Source organism: Corylus avellana, chromosome 9 (assembly GCF_965113065.1).
Source record: "Corylus avellana chromosome 9, dhCorAvel1.hap1.2, whole genome shotgun sequence".
NCBI classification, from domain to species: Eukaryota; Viridiplantae; Streptophyta; class Magnoliopsida; order Fagales; family Betulaceae; genus Corylus; species Corylus avellana.
Genome location: NC_142498.1, coordinates 17,859,113 through 17,880,670, shown reverse-complemented (window position 1 = coordinate 17,880,670; position 21,558 = coordinate 17,859,113). Strand labels below are relative to the sequence as shown.

Here is a 21,558-nt window from a genome sequence, read left to right as displayed (position 1 = left end):
GACATTTCCTGCTACACAACTAAACTCTGTTGCTAAAAAATGGACAAAATTGGGAACTCAATACGCCGCGAAATCTGGCAAACAAAACCGAAGACCCCATTCAATAGTCTTAAACCTTTCAATGAGTTCTTGTCGACTACATTTCTTTCAGGCTGAAGAATATCAGAAGATGATGTGTATGTGGCTTCCGTATAATATGGTACACTCATAAACAATGCTGAAAAGTTCTCCTCTGATTAATACCAACCAAACGCTTTGAAATTTCCCATGAGGCGAGCTTCTTCAATGGAATGCTGCCTTTGGTTAGGTCAGCTTCTGGCTTTTGGGATTACTATTCCCCTAAATTGGAGAATGTCAACTGGCGGTAAAGCAATATATTCTCTTCGTCATCAAGATCAAACTCTCCGCCTCTGGGTGAATCATCCAGCTCCATTTGTTGCATCTCTGATTCTATCAGAACTTCCATCTTGGCGCGTTCCCGGTCTCTCGGGTAGGTGCGATAGAGAAACGAATAGAAGAGACAACAGAGAGCCATTGGAATTCCTATTGCTGTGTAGAGTGCCTTGGACAACGATGTAGCATTCCCTCTATCCGTCGCAATCTCTTCGGATTCACTGGATCCTCTGGAGACTGGCTTATAACCATAAACATGTTGAGCCAATATCCCAACTATAGGGGGAGCAAATGATGATAGTATCGACTCAAAAGAACGATCCAAAGCATAGACACTTGTTCGGGATTTCTCAGGAACTATCTCTGCAAAAATTGGACTGCATACACCATCTAATCAAAATCAGCAACTTATGAGTAATGAAAACATCTTTATAATTAAAATCATCACTTATTAGTTATGATAACATCATTTTAAGTATCATCCCTTCATGAAAAGCTAATAATTTTTTCTTTGAGCTTTTGCATTACATGAAAATAACTGATCACAAGAAGTGCAACAATTCCATCTTAACAAGTCTATGATGTTTTTCTTTCTTCATAATGACATAGTTGCCACCTCTATGATTATTCTGGTTACTTTGATGATAGAATCCATTTTTTACATTATCAACTTGTGTGCAAATGCTCCTGTTATCAAAGTGAATATATTTATTTACAAAAAAAACCCAAATGCCTTGTGACATTATTGGATTATTTGGGCGTAAATTCTGAATATGTGAATTTATTTTAGTAGATGGAAGGAGAAAGGATGTGAGTTTGTAAGACTTTACTTGTTTGCAGCAGGAGCATTCCAGGATATGAAGAAGCCAACGATGAACATGAGCAAACCATGGACCACTGCTGTAGATGGATCATTGGGTAAAGCCAGGAGAAGTATTGCTGCTAGAGGGATAGCCGATGCTGAGCTTATCTGTGCTAGAATTATCCTTCCAGAATTTGGGAGGCGAGTGGAAAGGATATCTCCCATTGTGCCACCAAATAGGCCCCCAAGGGAACTAGCAATCACAAACAGTGCAATGAGGAACGCAGTTTTCTCATGGGAGAAGCCGGTGAGCTCTAACCACATGGCTGAAAATGACAGAGCTGACCAGGGGAATGAACCGGTGACCCCCTGTGCCACAATAATCTGGAAAGATGGAATCTTAATAACTGATTTTGCTTCTTGAATCAGGTCCTTCACTTCTGACCTGAAAGATTTGCTTGGAACTGGATCTCTAGCTACTGTACCACTATCTGAAAAGTGTGGATCATGGGCATAAAGACGGACCAAAATCCCTACTATAACGCTGATTACTCCGACAATATGAAAGGACAATCTCCAACCAGGGATTCCCATGAATGTTATTGGAGCTATCAATACCGAACAAAGTCCACCAATAATTGAACCAAGGTTGCCTGTTAGTTGAAGCCATCCAAAAGCCATACCACGGTTGCTGTCATGAGTTGAGTCGGCAACAAGTGACTGGATTGCAGGTGCAACTAGTGCAAGGCCAATCCCATTTAAACCTCTAGATATGGCCACCTGTTTGACAGAAGATGGATGACTTTAAAGCGGATACAATCAGCTGGCATGCCAAGGATAGTACTCACTTGTATAGCTCTAAAACTTCATATATTTGCCAAGTATAACACATTTATAGATCGCATTAAAATATACCTTCTATGACTGTAAGGGAAGAATATGCTTAAACTTTGAATTTGGGTGTCTGGAACTGGTTGAAACCCCATTTCACAACAGAATCTATATACCATCACATAACCCTCAACGGCTATAAAATGTTGTGAATCTTATGACTATTCATGGTTTCATCACTAGTATTGTTCTTGTTTTGAATTGACAAGGTAGCCATCAGAGGCTCGATGAAGTGAAAACTTCTTCTAGTCTGTTAAGACTGTTATGCATGTAGGGCCAGCTATATGGCTAAGCAATTAAATTGTATGCCTAAGGCCACTAAGAAATAAATGCCTTTTAAGAACCATAGACACCACAAAAGACACAAAGGAGCCATCTTTCACATAACAGTACTTTGAGTGCTACCAATAGTCCACCAACAAGCATAGAAGTCGATTGCTTGTCCAGGCATAACCCAAGACAGCCCAAATCAACAGAAAAAACCATCCCATTAGGCGCCGGCAACCTTACAATAAAGAAGAAGATGGTTCACGGACTCTCCATTTACACATACAACAGCTTTTGTCCATGGTAAGGATCTTTTTTAGAGCCGCAAACCAAGCAAAAAAGACCGCCCTCAAAGGAACCTTATTCTACCAAACACTCTTCCAATGCAAATGAAAGCCATCATTGCGAACCAAGACACTGCAGAAGAATCTAATAATGAACAACCTCTTTTAGAGGGGCCTGCGAGAGGACATTGGAGAAAATTAAGTTGTTATTTTTTTTGTACTCTATATTTTTGGACAACAGTTTTTGTTTCTCCTTTGGTGATTAGTTATCATAATTTTCTTGTTCTTTTTTCTCTTTCTAGTTAGGTGTTTTCTCATGTATACGTCCTATGTACTTGGGGTGCCTTACGCTTTTAATGATGATATCTCAATTACTTATTAAAAAAAAACTACTTGGCTAAAAAAATAATTAGTTTGCAAAGAAGAGAGAGGAATGAGAACCCTTTTTGACCATAGGAATTTTCTTTCTTTATAAGGATCATTTCACCTACCTAATTGTCATATGACGATAGAAAGCAATTTTTAAAAAGTTTACCTCTCTTTCTATGAGAGCTGAAACATCAAATGTATTAACCTCTATCTTGATTCATTTTTTAATTCTTTCCTCTTCTTTTCTATTTTGATTTTACTCTAACAAACTCTCATTTCACTCTATGTTTCTCTGCCACCTTATCTCTATTTACAAAAGCAATATATTCTCTCATACATTCTTTGGACATATCTACTGTAATTTTTACTCTCTCTTTTGTTAACTAGTTGGTTAAATATTAATATTTTTTTGATCATTCTGTAGACACCGTTGTTCAGAGTTGTGATCACTTATCATCAAGTGCTAAGTCCTATTGCTCTAACCTTTATATTTTAGTTCATTTTGATTTTAGTACAAATAGTATGTATTCTGCTTGCAAGTGTTTTTCTAATCTTGTGCATCTCAAAAAGGAAAAAGAATGACTCTTAAATAAATTTTTTTTTTTTTTAAATAATTTTCATATTTAATGAATTTTGTACAGAACTTCTGACTATGTCAAGCTAGTGTTACAAAATTCTAGGAATAATTCATTTCAATTTTTGCCTATTTTTCAAAGTTCAAACTCCAACTGACCTCACTTTTTCATCGCCAACCTCTTCCTCCTTCAATGAAGCTACCTAATTTTCAGAAGCATATACTCTATGGGAAACGAATATACTCAAATTCTTTCCTTTAGGTTTAATCAATGTTAATATTTTAAACATACCAAAATTGTAAACATTTAGACCTCCGAAATATTTGGAATTCAATGTTCCAGCTACCTAATTGATCCCAATTACCATATCCAAAAGACCTTCTCAAAACTGACCCCCAGAAATGAGAAACCAATCAAATCACTACCATATTCATATTTAGCTATCTATTTTAATGGCAAGAAAAAGGAAACAGCTTTTTGATCAGGGAATTCTCAGCAACCAAACAAGGATTTCCCAAAAAAAAAAAAAAAAACCCAATAAAAAATGGGCAATTGGGTGTGCTTTTTTAATTCCTAACCTGAAAGAAAGTGGAGGAGAAGGCAACGAGGAAAGTGGCGGCGGCCCAGAGGAAGGCACCGAGGGCGATGACGTGGGCGCGGTTGTGGCGCATGGCCAGGTAGGCGGCGACAGGGTAGCACGCTGACTGTACTATGGACCTGAAGAGAGTGAGAGAGCCCAGGCCCGTTGGGCCGGCGTGAAGCGCCGCACCGACCTCTTTGTACACACCCGGCAGCAAAGACTCGTCTGCCCTCTCCATAATCCCGGCAAGATTCACCAGAATCAGAGTCACCGTCTCCGCCTTCATCTTTCCTTTTCCCAACATCATGTCCCCACTGTTTCTGACTTCTCTTTCCTTTTTTCTATTGACTACACGGTTTTTGGTGTTTTTATTTTTATTTTTATGTCTTGTGAAGGGAAAAAGATGGAAGAGTAAAGATGACAAGTGGGTGAGTCTTAGGGGAAGGCCGCGTGTGCTACGTGTAAGACTGTCATGGGTGGAGTGATGTAACGCTGTATTTGGTGGGCTTGACTCTTCCCTTAATTTAATTTTTGGTTTAACTTGTTAATTTTATATTAAAATTGATGTCCTTCCATATTTGCTTGCTTAGTCAAGGGGTCAGCGATTTGACTTTGTGAAATGGGGCCTGCGTAAGAGTTTATAGGGCTTTGTGCTTTGGATGCCCAGAATCCATGGGCCAGGCTCAACCATTGATGGGCTGGACCCGGAAAACTTATCAAAAAGGCCGCCGCTTATAAAGGCGAGCATGCGTAAGTTGACTGTTTATGAGTATCAGAAAAAAAAGAATGCTGTAGAATTTGAATTAATTTGTTTATCTCACAAGTCAAATTAGATGGCTTCAGAGGGAACATTTGTGAAGGTTTCACAGCTTGATTAGGTGAAGTTAGGTGAAGTCTAAACGAGGACTGAAAAGGGTAAGCAAAAGAGCATTTTAACGAAGACCCAAAATTATTATTATTATTATTTTAAAAAAAAGGAAAAACTGAAAAAATTACAGCACGCTCAGTCCATTCTAACGGCACCAATCCGATTAGAGCGTTCACATTCGCTTAATCATTTTGCATTAGATTATACATCTTAAATGTAAAATACATTCTTATTGCATTTGTAAATAGTGCACCGTTATATGTTAGCAAACACTGTTTACACATCAATTTCATTAATATACTATTTCTCTCTCTCTCTCCACATCTCTCTTTTTCCAGAAGTTGAAAAATATGATTTTTAGGAAAAATATAATTCTTATAAAAAAATAGATAAATAATATTTAAATCATATAAATAAATAAAAAATAGATAATGAGATATATGATGTCTTTTAAAACTTTTTAGACAAATTAGATAAAGTAGGTTTTGATTAACCATTTTACATAAAAATATGCATAAACCAATCTGAATGCCGTTAGGAATTCAATTACAATAGAGTAATTTACCAAAAATAAAAATAAAAAATCCTGATTTGTTAGACCATGCCTAAAAAAACAAAAACATGAACAAATAACTCAAAACACAAAATACTCAATAAATTATATTTACTTCTACTTTACATCATTAAAAAAAAAAAAAAAAAAAAAAAGTTTGATCAAAGGAACAACGGTTTATCAAAATCACAAAGCTAAGGTATGGATGATTTTAATATAGCTCTTCGCCAAGGATTATCTTGCAGGTTCTGTTGAAATTGATTAAGGATTATCTTGTTAAATTTAAACGAGTTGACGGGGCTTTCCAGCAATCCTGGAAACTGGAAATATCGAGCAATCCTTTTTTACTTGCGGTTTATACAGTATAGTAACATTAAAGTGTCATCAAGAGGTAGTTCAATCGGTTGGGATCACGCCTAATGAAGCGGAGATCACTAGTTCGAATCATTTTTCTCCCTCTTGTGCGGACATATAAAAAAGAAAAGAAAAAAATCTAAAGTAAAGATTTCCTTAAATAGCATTTTAGGATCTGACATTCTTTTATTTGGCACTGCAACCTCCCCTATTCCGGTCATCTTTTCCTTGATATATGTTGAAAATTCTAAACCCAAAGACCCAAAAAAATTTATTTTAAAATTAACTTTAATATTCTTACTTTTTACATTACATCAATAACTTTTTATTACTATTTAAATAAAAAAACCACTACAATTTTTTATTTTTTTTTCACTTTTCATACAAAATATTCGTACATTTTTCTCACATCAGTCAAATCTACTACCGTTCCAGATCAATCAAATCTACTACAGTTCCAGTCCCTATACTCTTAATTGAACCAAAGAAACCCTACTTCACAATTTCGGTCCTCTTTCCCATTACTTGGATAAAGACTAAAGAGAGCCACCATCTCAGGTACAACATACTCTGTCATTGTTGCTTGGACAATTACATGTCTGATCCATAATTGCAAAAACCAACAAAAAAATAAAATAATATAGCTAATTGCTTGAATTGAAAATTGCTTAGAAATTCCAATAGATTGGCTGGGGTAGGGGCATTATGTCTAAAGTTCAACCCTTTTACTGTAAATGCAAAAATTTAAAGCACTGTTTTAGAGATCTAGTCGAAACGAGCCCGAATATCCGGACTAAAAAAAAAAAGAAAGAAAAGAAATGGATTGGCTTGGAAATAAAGGAATTTGAGATGATTATTTAAGAAGAAGAAGAGGGACTTGTTGAGAGTAGTTGAGGTTATCGTGGTGGATGTCAGACAGAGAGTCTACTGTTGGAAGGACAAGTACTGTTGTTTCGTGGGGGAATTTTTTTCCTGAAACTCTGTTGCTCTCTCTTTTGCAGCACTTTTCCTATTTATTATTGGTTTCTTCTTGTGTTCTGTTTGGCTCCTTGGTTTGGGTTATTGTTTTGTACTTTTACGAAGACTATTAATTTGTCACCTTTGTTTGTTGCTATCTCCTGACTATTCTATTTAATTATTATCAGAACCACCTTCTCTTTGTTCAAAAAAGAAAAAAAAAAAAAAAAAAAAAAAAAAACAAGAACCACCTTCTTTTTCTTGTATCTTTTGTTTTGTTTTCTTTCTTAATTTATTTTTCATTCATGAAAAAAAAAGCATGTTAAGATTTCGCTCTGCACTCATATAATTTTGAGAAATTTTTGTTAATCACTTAAAAGTCTTCCCTAGATAATTTGAGAGTAGACCTAAATAGGGTTGTAGTCGAATTAAGTATTGAATGTTCATATCCTGCTAATTTAATAATTTTGAATACGAGCTGACCTTGACCTTGAGCTTATTGAGTCAAATAATTTGTTCAAGTATGAACATATATATGAACATCATGATATGGGCTTGTTTATGAGCTTGTTTACGAGTTGCTCATTTAATTCAAAGATAAAGTTAATATCCTGAACCATTAATTTTTCATAAATTCATGCCAGTTGATTTAATTAAATACAATAATTTGAATCTTAAATCATTAAATCTCGGGTTTATATATATGTTTTATAGTATGCATATAAATTTACTATACAAACACACATTTACGTGCGTACACACATATAACAATAATTCAATCTATATTTACTACATAATTAAAAATGGGAGAGAACTAATTTGATTGACTATTGCGTATGCGGATTGAAAAATAGATTTAGGAATTCAAAGTCTTAGGAGCCAATTGTCGTCCCTTTGCCCCGCACCAATCTGTCAAAAGTCGATCGGCGCAATCCTCTTGACTGGTTTGGTCCATCAAATGGTGACATGCCTAGTTGTGAGGTTTCAAATCTCTCTCATTTTCTTCTTGAAAGGGCACAGGCTATGAAGAATAAATTTACTTTTCATATCGATTGAATCATTCAATTTTGCCGCATCAAACGTTATAAAGTAAATGCAATCAAATGCGGATGCGATTTTCACCTTTTGCTATTGAAAAGCCACATCATTATTACGCTAATCACCATTTTTCTTCATACTCAATGCCAAACTATTGTCACCACTGAGTTAGTTTAGTTTTTTTTTTTTTTTCTCTTGTGCTAGCTGTCTCGAGACCTAATAGTTATTCATTATTCCGACAACAAGATGTCTTGTTTCATCTAATATAGATGGTCCTTTCAAAAACTTTTTTTTTTTTGGGTTGGCATATAAAAGATTAAATTTAGAATTTAGGCGTAAAATTATTTAGACTAATTTGAGGAGGGAAAAAACAAAGGTGTTGGTTTGATAAAAGTAAAAAGAGTGGGTGGGGTGAATAATAGAGAAAGCGACCACCGGGGGGGTGCAGGGTGGTGGGTGGTCATCATATGCAATACATAATCTCTTTGGGGACAAGTGAGGGCGCATATAATTGCATTCGTACAACGTACGCAGATTTCAGAGAGAATCACCGCCATAGACTTGAGGTGGAGCCAGCCAACCATCATTAGACAGCTAGCAATCAATGCCACTCTTCCCACGTGGGATACCCTTCCCGCCGTACACGTGTTTCATCCCCCCTCCGTCTTTCCCGCCCCTTTCCAGGTTAAGAGCCCCCGTTCATCTGCAGAATTCAAGGCGTGAAGTGCTTCTGACGTCGCTTTGTGCGTCATATCACTGTAAGTAATTCCCTGTCGCTCAATTAATTGCACCCTCGTGCAATTTTCTTTTCACTTGAGAAGTTTGAATTCATTTATTTATTAAAAATAATAATAATAATAATAATAATAAGGATTTTTTTAATCTCTGATATTTCCTCCATAGAAGAAAAAGTTATAAATTATCTATTTCACATTAAGATTAGAAAAATGCTAAGAAAATCATACTACGTCTCACTTTTATTTTATTAGGATGATGTATAAGCTTTATTAATTGGTCTTTAGATTAACTATCGTTAAAAAAGAAAAATAAAAGTTGAGAAACATTGTCATGTTAACATTTCTCAAAATTAATATCCTATGTTGGTGGAAGATATGGAAATGAGATAAGAAAAAAAAAGGAGAAAAAAAGAGCTAGCTAGAATGATGTAGGGGTGATGGAATAATTTACGTGGACTGGTAGGTGTGACTAAGCAATTAAGCGGCTTAAGACTAGTGAAAAAATTACGTTACTAATAATAATATCATATTGATAAGTCCAAATTAATTTATACTCTTAAATTTTTATATTAATTAGTGTTTTTAATTGTTTATCAAGCCCAAAAAAGAGAGAGACCCTGGCATGCATGGTGTTAGGTTTGTGGAAATTAACATTTCCAATAGCATTCACATTCTTAAGAATGTGATGCTTGAGAATCTAAAATTTGAGGGGTTAGTATTTTCACAATTGGGAATGATTAAAAACCTAGTAGGGTTTTTGAAAATATTAGATTCTCATATTTGGCTTAATCCTATAGGAATTATTTGTTTTTTCTAAACTATCTCTATGTTTCTATCTTCAAGTGGCAGCTTCTTTTGGTTGTAATTTTCTTTTTTTGGAAAGAGACGCTCTCCTAGTGGTGTTAACTATTAACAACCCTTCTCTCTGCTCTTCTTGGAATTTTGCTAACTGTATTTCTGATATTAGTGTAGTTTTTGCTCTCTTTCAAAGCTGGAATGCTTTGAAGGTATCTCATAATGCCAACTTTCGGGCACATGCATGCTCAAGCTAAATGGGCCGCTTCCCATCTTGTTTTTGAAAGCATTCTCACAAGATCACCTATTCTCTCTTTCATTCAGATCAGAAATGGGAAAGATCCTCCCTTGTAGTCATTTTCCCTCTTTCAATTAAAAAAAAGAAAAAAAAAAAAAGTGGCAGTTTGATACATAATTATTTAAAAATTAAACAAAAATGATAGAAAAATTAATGGTTTTTCTTTCATTTCCCAGTATATAAATAGTTATACTATTAGACTTATTTTCTTTATTTTTCATTATAACCAAATACAATATGTTCATTTCTATTTGTTGTGGAATAAAATGGCCGGTGACCCATTCTTAAATACAGATTTTACATTTATTTCCAACTTTGGTGGAATAAATAATGACACTTTATATTCTCAAATTTTACAAATAGTCACAATCGATCAAATCCAAAAAATGGCATTAAAAAGAATAATTATAACAAAATTATTACTTACTCTAACTTTTGTATTACAATTTTTTTGCGGTTTAACGCACAAATGAGAAAGTTTTAGCCCGGTATTAATAAAAACGTATGAGATGTGTGCATTCTAGTTATTTAAAAGAAAGAAAATATTTTCAAAGCCAAGAAAATTTGGATTTTCACGTCTATAGGAGAGAATCCATATTCTCAGCAAAATGGGGTTTGGAGGGAATCCACGTTCTCTTAGGTATCTGAATTCCCTCTACTTAAATGCAACCAAACGAAATAATCTTTTACAATTTTCAAAAACCCTAAATACGGGGCCAAGTTTTTTCTTTTCTTTTCTTTTCCTGGCCACACATACATAGAATTCCTAACATCGTTTGATCATTATTACATTCCTGCATGTATAAATTGTGTAGAGTGAGAGTACTGATAAATAAATTTCACAATCTTCTGCATGTGAAGCTTTGAGGGATTTCAGCACTTCTCTCTGTCTCTCTGTCTCTCTCTCTCTCTCTCTCTCTCTCTATGATCCCCACCTTCTACCAAAAGTGTTGGTAATTTTGTCTTCCCTTTAAACTCTAATTTCCATCTATCTCCTTCAATCCCTACACACAATCAGAATTAGTTTTCTCAAATTCTCGCGCCTAAATTGTCGGAGCAGAAAAATCCTCGTAATTTTTCCTTGCGGACCAAAAAGTAAACATAATATGATGATAAAGTATATGCATGCATTCACAAAACAATAAAAAGCACGGAAACATCCGCGGGGGCTGCGGGGGCCCTGACTCCGAAAATTTTTGTTAAAAAATCTAACCTTTTATTGGTTTTTTGGTCATTTTACTCATCGTTTATTGACCCTTTTATTTATTTATTTTTTCAAACTTTACAAATGGTAAAATCTCAGTCCAATCAAGTCCATGGCAAGTAGCAACAAACTTTTTTAAAAGTATATATGGCTATGGAGGGGACTCTAGAACGAGTTGTAGCTTAAGCTTTGGGTGTTTTCTACGCCGACGTGTGTTTTGGACACATTGTTTCAATGTTTTGGAGGGTGGGGCGCTCCAAATAGTTAATGCTGTCAAATCAAGTGAGTGAGAGTCTCTTATTCTTCTCTAGTAAAACTTTTTTAAAAATTTAGTCATTGAATCTGTATGACTGTATGATCCATTATGTCTATAGATTTAGACCTAATTATGTCGAGAATTTACTTTTGTAATTTGTTATGGTGTAAGCTTGAATGAATAATGTTGGCAAATATATATATTCTAATAATTTAAATGTAGGCCATCCATGCAAGCTTGTTTTCTGTGTTTTTTTTTTTTGGAGGAATTTAACCCCACAACTTTGTAAACAAAGGGGAGAAAAGACCATCTATCAGTCATCATGCTGTAGCCTCAGCCTGTGTATACTTGTACAAAAATTTCCAGATATAAGGGTAACCCTTGGACGAGGAAACATATATATATGGCATCTCATTCTCAATGGCTGCTGATAATGAACATATTTTATCTTGTAGCTCATTCATCAAAAAGGAAATTGAAGTGGGGGACATGTGGGGTTCCTGAAAATCACACAACACCCACTGAGGTAGACAAAGATAATGTCTTCATGTCTCTAAGAAACGAAATCTTTCTGAATTTTAAAGCCTCGGGAGAGATTTTTGTACCCACCAAAGAAGGAGAGAGAAGATAGAAAAGGGATTGGGAGAGAGATATTGACCATAATATTAAAAGGTGCATTGATATCGAATTTGTGAAAAGTCCTCATGATCTTAGCCAACAATTGGTACTCGATCAATAAATTATACTGAAATAAACCAGCATGGGATCGATCATGATCATCTCACTGATCAATGTGTAATCAAAGCAAAAACGATTTCCCCAGTAGTTGGAAACTGGAATTTTGCTGAACTCTTTCCAACAATGGGGTCCATGTACGACAGGAGGCCAATTGAGTCGCTCACATGCTCCCAAAGCTAGCACTTTATGTAGGAGATGAAGTGATTCATATAGAAGATGTGTCACTGATATTGTAATGCTGAACGTTGCTAAGTTTTTGCTTTTAATGATATACGTGAATGTTGCTAAGTCTATTTTCACATGACCACAAGTAATTAAGATCATAATTTTTTTTTTTTTTTTTTGAAACATATCATACTCATTCATTGATAAAAGTTGCGAGCCTAAAGTTCTTACAAACAGAGTAAAAAGCCCTGAAATAAATCATAGTCGAAGCTAAAGATACAGTCATCAACAACAGATCAAATCAACTAAAACACAGCATCCACTAACCTATGACTAAATATCAGGTTGAAAACTCAGATCTGCATCAAACAGACACCATCTAATGCATAGGTAGCGCTTATTCCTCAGCCTTGAGAACAAAACCCCCAAGCCGATACTTATTCCTCGGCCTTGAGAGCAAAACCCACAAGCCGATACTCATCCTCCTCGACTCGAAAGCCAGGATAAATTTTACATCTACAACCCAAAGGTTTGGACTAGTAATATCGGGCAGCAAACGGGCGCAACAAAGCAGGAGGAGAAAGCCTTATTACAAGTATAAATAAAACCATACAGGAAAATAAAGGGAACAATAAAATTAATGCATGAAAAGAAATTACAGCAAATAAAACTAAATACAGGGGAACTCAAAGGAAATACAAAACAAAAAAACAGGAAAATAAATACGAAAAACACTCAAAGCGGGTGACGGCAGCCGGAGGAGGCCGATCGCAAGCTGGCCGGAAACCGCTGCAGAAGGTGGCACAAAAAGCTTGTCGTGGGAGGGGCGCGTGAAAAGACCCGACAGCGAGCGGTGAGCAGTGAAGCGAGCGCGGAGGAGATTGACGGCACACACAAACAAACAGGGAAGGGGAGAGTTTGAGTGAAAACCCCCAAAAACAGTACCCACCGAGAGATAACACAAGCACAACATAACAGAAAACATCAAAGACAGAAACAAACCTAAAACAAAAATCGGGAAGCAAGGAAGGGAGGAGGGATGCAGGCAACGGGCAACCCTCCTCCCCTGAGGCGGTAGCGCTCTGGAGGGGGGCTTAGGGTTTCTCATTAAGATCATAATTTATAAGCATATCTTAAGAACCTAACTTAAAGCTTATCCTAATGAATAAATATAAATGCTAGTGGTATAAAATTTATATTAAGAGATGAATATTAAATAAACTTCACATTATTTTGATACCCATATCTTAATAAAAAGATTTGATATACCTAACATTTTTTTATTAATAAAATTTTCCACATGTGGCTTTGGGGGATCTTCCCAAGGTAATAGCTTCTCCAATGGAATTGCCTAACTTCATCAATAGGATAGAGACTTTAAATAAAGCAACCCATTTATTAGGCATGGCCTCTTAATTAATTGCTTAAGGTCCAAACTCTGTACACACGGCTGTAATAAGTTGCTATGAATCACTTTTTGCTTATTCCCTTGAACTGAGGCAAATCTAGCTCTCACACGAGCAAGTACACAGGCTATTAATATGAAATGATTTAATTTCGTAACTAATTTTTTTTACATTGATTATGCCGATTGATTCAACAGAATAAAATGCGGTTAAGTGTAATTGAATTCTAATGAAATGAAAAAAAAAATTAATTACAAAAGTAGAAAAATGAAATAAAGTCTAAAATAGGATATGAAAAATTATGACAGACAATTTTTCACACGATCTTGGAACTCGAGATGAACCCAACACAAAATTAGATTAGGGTTGAGGAGTTTAACTTGCTTAATTAAATGGGTAGGGTTAGAGTTAACCTATATAATCTTATACTTATACCTTGACAAAATTCAAATCCGACCTGAATCCAATACAGAATTAGAAGGTTAGAGTTGAATAGTTAAACCTGTTTTAATTAAATGGGTTGAGTTATGATTGATTTAGTATATCTTATATTCATGTCTTGACATGATCTGAACCTGACACATGAACATGAATTGCTTTTCTTATAAAAAACGAAAAAAGATACAAAATCAATAGAAGAAAAAAGGCGTAAATGTAAACCAAGCATTTAGGTAAGTCACAATGTTATTCACTGTATTAAGTATCACTTTATCTTCTATATTTATTATTTTAAAGCAAAATGTTTTGTAAAAAAGGTGAGAGTACGTTAAGAACTTACATTGTAAAGTGTAATTAAATAAAGAAGAAAAAAAATAATTCTGATTTGATAAATTTTAGAAAAAATGAAAAGAAAGCCGATTCACGGGGGATCTGGTTCGAGTCTTGGAAGACCCAGTTGCGTCAGCATGCCATATACTTTCATCATCGCTTACGTAAACTAAATCATTTAAAACGACGAAAATAAAGAAATAGTAAAAGTGGGAAGAAAAAAAGGCAATCAACTCAACAGTAATCGAATAAGTAGAATTAAAAAAATAGAGAGTAATAATTATTATTAGAGTACCGATGGCCGAAAAATATATATGAATGGATGTATCATGTATGTATAATATTATAATATAATTTGCTCAGGCATTCGCATACATGCATGCCCTGGATGCCGATGCCGATGCCGATGCTAGTTAGAACTGGCATATGAAGTTGCCAGTTTTAGCCTCAGATCATTCCCTTTTTGAGACCAGTGTTTTTGATGTCCGCACATGAGGTCGAGGACAAGCGAATGAGGGAAGAAGATAGAGATAGAAAGGATTCATCATTGCAAAAAACCAGATTATTCTCTGGCATGGGGCCACCACGATATTCCGAAGGAGAAAGAGGGTATTCACATGTCACCACATCCTCTCAATGTGTCATCATCCCTCAAAATCCGATGGATAATAATATGTCCTCCTCCTCATCATCATGTTTCTTCTTGGATATATTATTTATATAATTAATTAATTAATATTTCTTTCCTTTCCTTTTAATATCATTTACCTAATTAATTCTCATGCTTAATGAAATTATTAATTTAATTGTAACAATTAGTAACACAAAGTGACCTCTCTCCCCATTCAATATTTATTTATAAAAATAAAAACAATTTCCATCGACTTTTAGTTAGTCCAGCCTGCTATTTTATTAATTATTAATTGTATGATTAATCCGTACACTTATTTTGGAAAGCCTCTGTTGATCAACCAATGCCTAGCACCGAATAAACTGTATATATATATATATATATATATATATAACTTTCAAGGAAGGAATTATATTCTTTATCTAGAAAGTGAATAATTTGCATGTGTGGATCACAATCTTACCGCTAATGGTATTCAATGATCTTGTGCGGATTGAATCTTTGTATTGTCTTTTAGTCTCTATACAATATTGCAGGTTTTTTTTTTTTTAATCTTTGAAGGAAAATGATATTCTTGTCTCAAGCTGAATATATATATATATATATATATATATATATAGAGAGAGAGAGAGAGAGAGAGTCTCGCCTGGGCAGGTCTATAGTGGGGTGGAGGGTGAATCATGTTACCCGGCAAGCTAATGTAACTGCACACCTCTTAGCTAAACATGTTTTAGTCTTAACAGACGAAGAGCTTTGGATTAAGGGTTTTCCCCAGTGTATTCAGGAGTCTGTACTTGCTGAGAAAGTTTCTGAATAATAAAAGAAAATGAGTTTTTCTTAAAAAAAAAAAAAAAAAAAGGTCTATAGTGGGGTGGTTAAATATTTTAAAATCTCAAATGGAAAATATAAAAAAATAGAAAATAATTAAGAGTTCAATTAATCTGTTCAGTACAGAATTAAAATGGTTGCTAAAACTACAATTTCTTTTCAAACTAATACATACGGTTAAGTGATATTTACTTTATTAATCACTAAATAATTAAATTAAATTTTGATTAATTATTGCGTCATTTTGTAATAATGTTGTAGTACTAGAAATCAATCAACTTGTATGTTATGATTGCGGCAGGTAGGGATTCTCCTATTGTGGCCACAAATCGCTCCACTTATCTTCCATAGTACTTGTAAATCAAAATAAACGATATGTATTATGGAAGATATCGTACGTGTAGGCTTGTAGCACACAAGATCTCCTAGCTAGGGCTTTTAGTTATATACCATGGAAATAGAAAATAGACGCTAAATAATTAATTCTGTCCAACTTAGCAGTTAAAAACGATATAAGACAATAGGGAAAAATGTAGTTTACTGCTCTTGAAGTTTTAGGAGTTTTTCAATTTTAACCCTAAAGTTCAAAAATTGACAATCTACTCCCTGAAGTTTCAAAAATTGACAATTTAAATTCTCCGTTTAATTTTTCTGTCTAAATGGACGAAAATCTATGAAATTACATCATTACTCTTAGGCTTTTTCAAAAAAATTTCCATCCAATTTAACAAAATTAGTAACGGAAGGTTTAAATTGCCAATTTTTGAAATTTCAGATGAGTAAATTACCAATTTTTGAATTTTAGAGTTAAAATTAAAAAACCCTTGAAACTTCATAGGAGTAAACTGCATTTTCCCCCGATAATTACTATAATTATATACCTCCCCCCAAAAAAGCCTATTTATAAATAATTAAGGACATTTGTATTGTAAACAAAAATTTTACAAACCATATGGCTAGTGATTTCTGTTCTAGCACCAAAAAAAAAAAAAAAAAAAAAAAAGGGAGTGGGCACAACAGTATTAATTAATTAGGATTTTGCCATTAAAAAGAAAGCCAAGGGCCGTACTAACAGCTATAGCAGCTGAGGAAGAAAGAAAAGCATATGGATTATATATGGAGCATGGACCACGCTTGAATCTTGATTAGCACAACTCTTTTCCCAAAGGATAGAGACCTTGGAGCTAGCTCGAGTGTACATACATGTACGTGTGATAATGATACGTAGATTTGCAAATATCAACTCTTTTTAATGCACGGCCTGATCACCCGCCCATTTCTCTTTTTCATACATAAAGTACGAGGAAGAAACTTTGCTAATTCAGAAATCTTACAGCTGCTACAACATGTAAATCCATTCAAAAGGTAAAGAAAATCGATTGAAAATTAAGGAAAACTAAAGAGTTTTCTGATTAATCTCCCTATGGGATATGTCTAATCTCAATTACGGATCAATAAAAGAGCATAATATATCACGATATAATTAAAATAATATGCATGACGCCTCACATTTTTGACTAATTACTTGTTCATAGTTGTTTAATATGAAAAAAGATGAAAAGAAACATATATATATATAAAAACAGATTAACATTGATGCCGAAAAGTGGCTAAGGCGTGGTGATCACTAATTAATTAATATAAGAAGCTAAGATATTCATCATCTTCACCACCACCACCACCGGCGCTGCCGGCCGCCGCTGTGTTGTATGGCTGCGGCAAAACCCTCTTCATCATAATGTACTTAAACACGGCGATTCGTGTGGTACGTACACGTGTTATAGTTTCGATCATTTGATCAATTTAACCTGAATGACAAAGCCATGAATCAACGGTACCGTCACCCCTACTACCAGACACATTCTCCAAAGACTTGTCGTGGACGTTAAAATCCGTTGATGAAGATGCCGAATAATTCAACTTACAGCCACCGACCCGCGGCGAATTGCCGTAATTCCCATCCAACGGCCTCAAATGCTCTTGGCTCGATCTTCCACCATTGGATCCAGCTCCGTGATTAATTGGTAGCCCTCCTCCACCGAGGTTCAGATTGGCATGTCCGTGGCTCATACCTAATTCCTCAAGGGATGGCAAGGCTAAACTTCCAGGCGACGGCGCACCAAATCCGCCGGGAATACTCGGCTGCGGAAGAGACGACGACGACGACGACTGGAATGTGAGAATTTGGTTTTGCATGTTTAGCATGTTTTGAGGCTGCCGGGGAAGGCCAAGATTAGACGGCAGTTGGTGGTAGTTATTTAAGGTTGTCGAATTACCAACATTTGTAGCATCAACCATGGCGTTGTTCAACAATGAGGAAGAAGAAGAAGAAGAGGAAGACATGAGAAACGGCGATGGCGGCTGGAGTACCTTTTGAGGTGAAGGACGTAAAGGGTAAAGAGCTGATGATGATCCTCCCCCCAACGCTTCCAAATGACCGGAGGACCGGAAGCTCGAGCCGCTGCCGAATAGATCGAGCCGGCGGGAGTAGGGCGAGCCGCCGGAGAAAGGCGGCGAGGGAATCCCAGTGAATTCTTGCACCATTGCCCTGAAATTCGTGGTGTCGGTGGTGAGAACGGTGGTGGGTGCTCGCCTTGTAGCTCTAGTCCGCTTCTTGGAGTTGCGTTGCGTTGCGGCTCGTGCACCATTGTGCAGCATCGAGCCGTGGTTAGGCTCCGGAGGAGCCGCCGAGCTGGAGGTAGATAATTTGTTCAACGAGGCAAGGTCGGCGGAATTGGGACTTGAATGATTTGGTTGGGTTTGAGAGAGAACGTGGAGATAATTAGGTGAAAGATCAAACAAATTGGGCTGGTGTTGATAGAAAAATGAAGGGCGTGGATTTGATGAGATGGAGCCGAAGTGGGTAGGAGGAGGATTATTGAAGAAGGGCGGGGCAGATGAGTCATATTCTTCTTCACCACCGCTAGAAGATTGCATACTTCCACTACCACCAGAATCCATAGCTTGAAAATTAAATAAACGACTGAAAGAAAAGGGAAAAGAAAAAAGGAACCTGGAAATTAATGTAGAGCTAGCAGCTTTACGATATCTTTCAAGGGTGGATCTGAAATGGAAGCAAATCCTTTACTTGTCTTTCAGTTGGTATAAAAAGAAGAGAGAATATGCATGGAGATCTTAGTGATGATCATTTGGAGATGAAGGGGAGAAGGGTTTGGAGAGATCTGTTGCTTTTCTTTTTCTTTTTTGTAGCTTTCTTTTCCTATATGTTGTGAACTAGGGTTTCAGAGTAGGAAAGGAGAAAGAGAGAGAAAAATTATGAAAGGTTATTTAACCTTTCTGCTCAGAAAAAGAGGGCTCAACATTTAGAGGATCCTCATAGAGAGAGTGCAGGGTGGGGTAGCCATTCGAGTAGAGAGAAAATAGCTGCCGGTGGCTGGCAACGGGTCAAACTCAAAGTGAATGAAAGAGAGAGAGAGAGAGTGAGAGATAGGGTCGGCTAATATGTTATGAGTGTGAAAGGGAGAAAAGGATCGATGGGAGATTTAAGTTTGCAAATACTAGGCCAATATATATATAACTAAATAACAAAAACAAAAACAAAAAAATAATTATTCGGAAAAGGAAAAAAAAAAAATATATATATATATATATATATAGTATATATAATTAATAAAGTAAGAGAAGGTGGGCTAGGTAGCTAGCTAAGTAGAGCTAAATTGGGAAGAACATGAGGTTAATTAACAAAACACATCAGCGACTGTTAATATGAGAAAGAATTAAGAATCTTAAGTGCGCACTAAAACTAAATAAAATATATATGATCATATCGGTTGATAACAGATTTTACGCACTTGGTATATGAAAAATACAAGGTTGGTATATTAATTAATATTCTATTAAACTCTAAATTAATTACTTTTCATAAGGTAGCTACTATATATAGCTAGTGTACATGTTATAGGTTACAGAACTGCTATGCTTTCATTTTTTTTTTTTTTTTTTTTGGTATTTGCGTTTTAACGCCTTTATTTTTTTTTTCACTTGTGTTTCATTTTGTATTATAGATGATATTTAAGTTATGACTAAATACGGAAATGATACCTCCGTCTATATTTCGTTAATAAAACTAACAGATTTCTCACCTCAAAATGTAATTAGGGGTAGCCGAAGCCACCCCTAATTGCAAAAAATGATGAAAATCTGTTAGTTTTATTAACGGAAGATGAACCGAGATACCATTTCAATATTTAGCCAAAACTTAGGTATTATTTATGATACAAAATGAAACCTAGGTGAAACAAAAAAATTAAAGACATTAAAACCTAAGTACCAAAAGAGTATTTAACCCTAAGTTAGAGCTAGGCATGCATATTAGTTTCTCCATTTCTCATCTATCTCTTTTTCAAATCTAATATTGAATTAGTATCATCCATCTCTCTTTTTCTTTTTCTTTTTCTTCATTTTCAAATTCCTTCTTGTAAATTGTTATGATAACAAATGTTCCGGTGTGATGTTACTCATTATTTTAATGTCTGGTGGTCAGCTTACAATTAGGAAATTTGGGTCCTAAAATTGGCACTACATATCAACTCATGGTCCCTCTCCCTTTCATCCAAGAAAACAACAACAACGACAATAATAATAATAATAATAATAATAATAATAATAATAATAATAATAGTAGTAGAAAAACGATTAAGGGAAGGAAGAATGGTTGTTTGCAACTTGCAAGTGCAGAATCCATTAGTAGAGTTAGAATATTGAGTAATACTATCTGGTATATTACTATAAAACTGCCATACATTTAGGATAATGTGACAATATATAAAAATCAGTTTTTTTTTTTTGTTTACTAATTTAATGGTTGATTTTTATTACCATATCATTAAATTGTATAATTAAGGTATAATAGTATACTAAATAACATTACACTAAAATATTTTTGTTTGGAACGAGAATGAGACTTACAAATTAATTAGAAGTCTCATCCTCTCTTAATATTGAAAATATTAATTAGTAGTTATTAAGAGTTTTAATTTTTTTAATCAAATTACTAACTTCTTGTTAAGTTACTACTTACTCTTAAATTTAAATTAATAAAGCAGACAAAAATCAATTATTTAACCATTATTCTCACTATTACTTTAACAATCTAACATGAGAGCTAGTAATTATTAGCATACTACCATATAACTAGGATGGCATATTGGCATATGACAATGAAAATCAGCATTTAGAGCAACAAGAATTTGTTAAACAGAAAAATCAATGGCTAATTTTTATTACTATGTCTATTCCAAACTTCTCAATTGTATAACGGCCGTATAACAATTAACTAAATAGTTTTTCTCTAATTATTAAGATAATGTGTTTGAAGAAATGTTTTGAGACAAAAGACTAAAGTACGTGCTTAATTATTAGATGGTTGTACATATGTTACATTGCAATAGCTACATTATCTTCAAAATGCTTCTATTTTCCATTTTAATTCACTCTTTTTTTCAATGGATTATAGAAAATAACTTTGATGATTATTCAAGCCAGCCATATATATATGGAAATAATTAAACAATTGATATATATGGTCTCTTTGTTTTTAAAATCATCCTTAATTATATCAGTTAATCTAACTAAATTAGTAATATCAAATCCGGCCAACAACGTATATATGGACCATGGTGGTTGTGGTCTTGTCATGGGTAGTTTGTTTTATTTATTTATTTGATTATCTTGAATTAATGGCTATTGGTCTGCCCTACTAAGCGAGATCGGCGAATCAAGAGCCCAAAAGATCCGAATAGAACTTTCTCACGCGTCTTCCATACCTAATATAAAATATT

General features: G+C 34.9%; 2 protein-coding genes across 2 annotated transcripts; both read right to left on the bottom strand.

Moving 5' to 3' along the window:
• Positions 1-77: 77 nt before the first annotated feature.
• Positions 78-4,494, bottom strand: UNE2 (Major facilitator superfamily protein). The gene is made up of 3 exons (XM_059603755.2): positions 4,160-4,494; positions 1,224-1,975; positions 78-770 (listed from the first exon to the last, which is right to left on the bottom strand). Exons 1-3 carry the CDS (start codon positions 4,466-4,468, stop codon positions 332-334), a joined length of 1,500 nt encoding a protein of 499 aa, XP_059459738.2. The 5' UTR covers positions 4,469-4,494; the 3' UTR covers positions 78-331.
• Positions 4,495-17,362: 12,868 nt separating this feature from the next.
• Positions 17,363-19,078, bottom strand: LOC132190275 (uncharacterized). Its single transcript, XM_059605214.2, has one exon. It carries the CDS (start codon positions 18,716-18,718, stop codon positions 17,561-17,563), a length of 1,158 nt encoding a protein of 385 aa, XP_059461197.1. The 5' UTR covers positions 18,719-19,078; the 3' UTR covers positions 17,363-17,560.
• Positions 19,079-21,558: the final 2,480 nt, after the last annotated feature.

Excerpts from the sequence above, each read along its gene's own strand:
- LOC132190275 (XM_059605214.2), bottom strand. The coding sequence starts at position 18,718 with ATGGATTCTGGTGGTAGTGGAAGTATGCAATCTTCTAGCGGTGGTGAA.
- UNE2 (XM_059603755.2), bottom strand. The coding sequence starts at position 4,468 with ATGATGTTGGGAAAAGGAAAGATGAAGGCGGAGACGGTGACTCTGATT. Across the intron at positions 1,976-4,159 it reads TCTCCTCCACTTTCTTTCAG|GTGGCCATATCTAGAGGTTT; the intron begins GTTAGGAATTAA and ends TCTGTCAAACAG. Across the intron at positions 771-1,223 it reads AATGCTCCTGCTGCAAACAA|TCCAATTTTTGCAGAGATAG; the intron begins GTAAAGTCTTAC and ends TGGTGTATGCAG.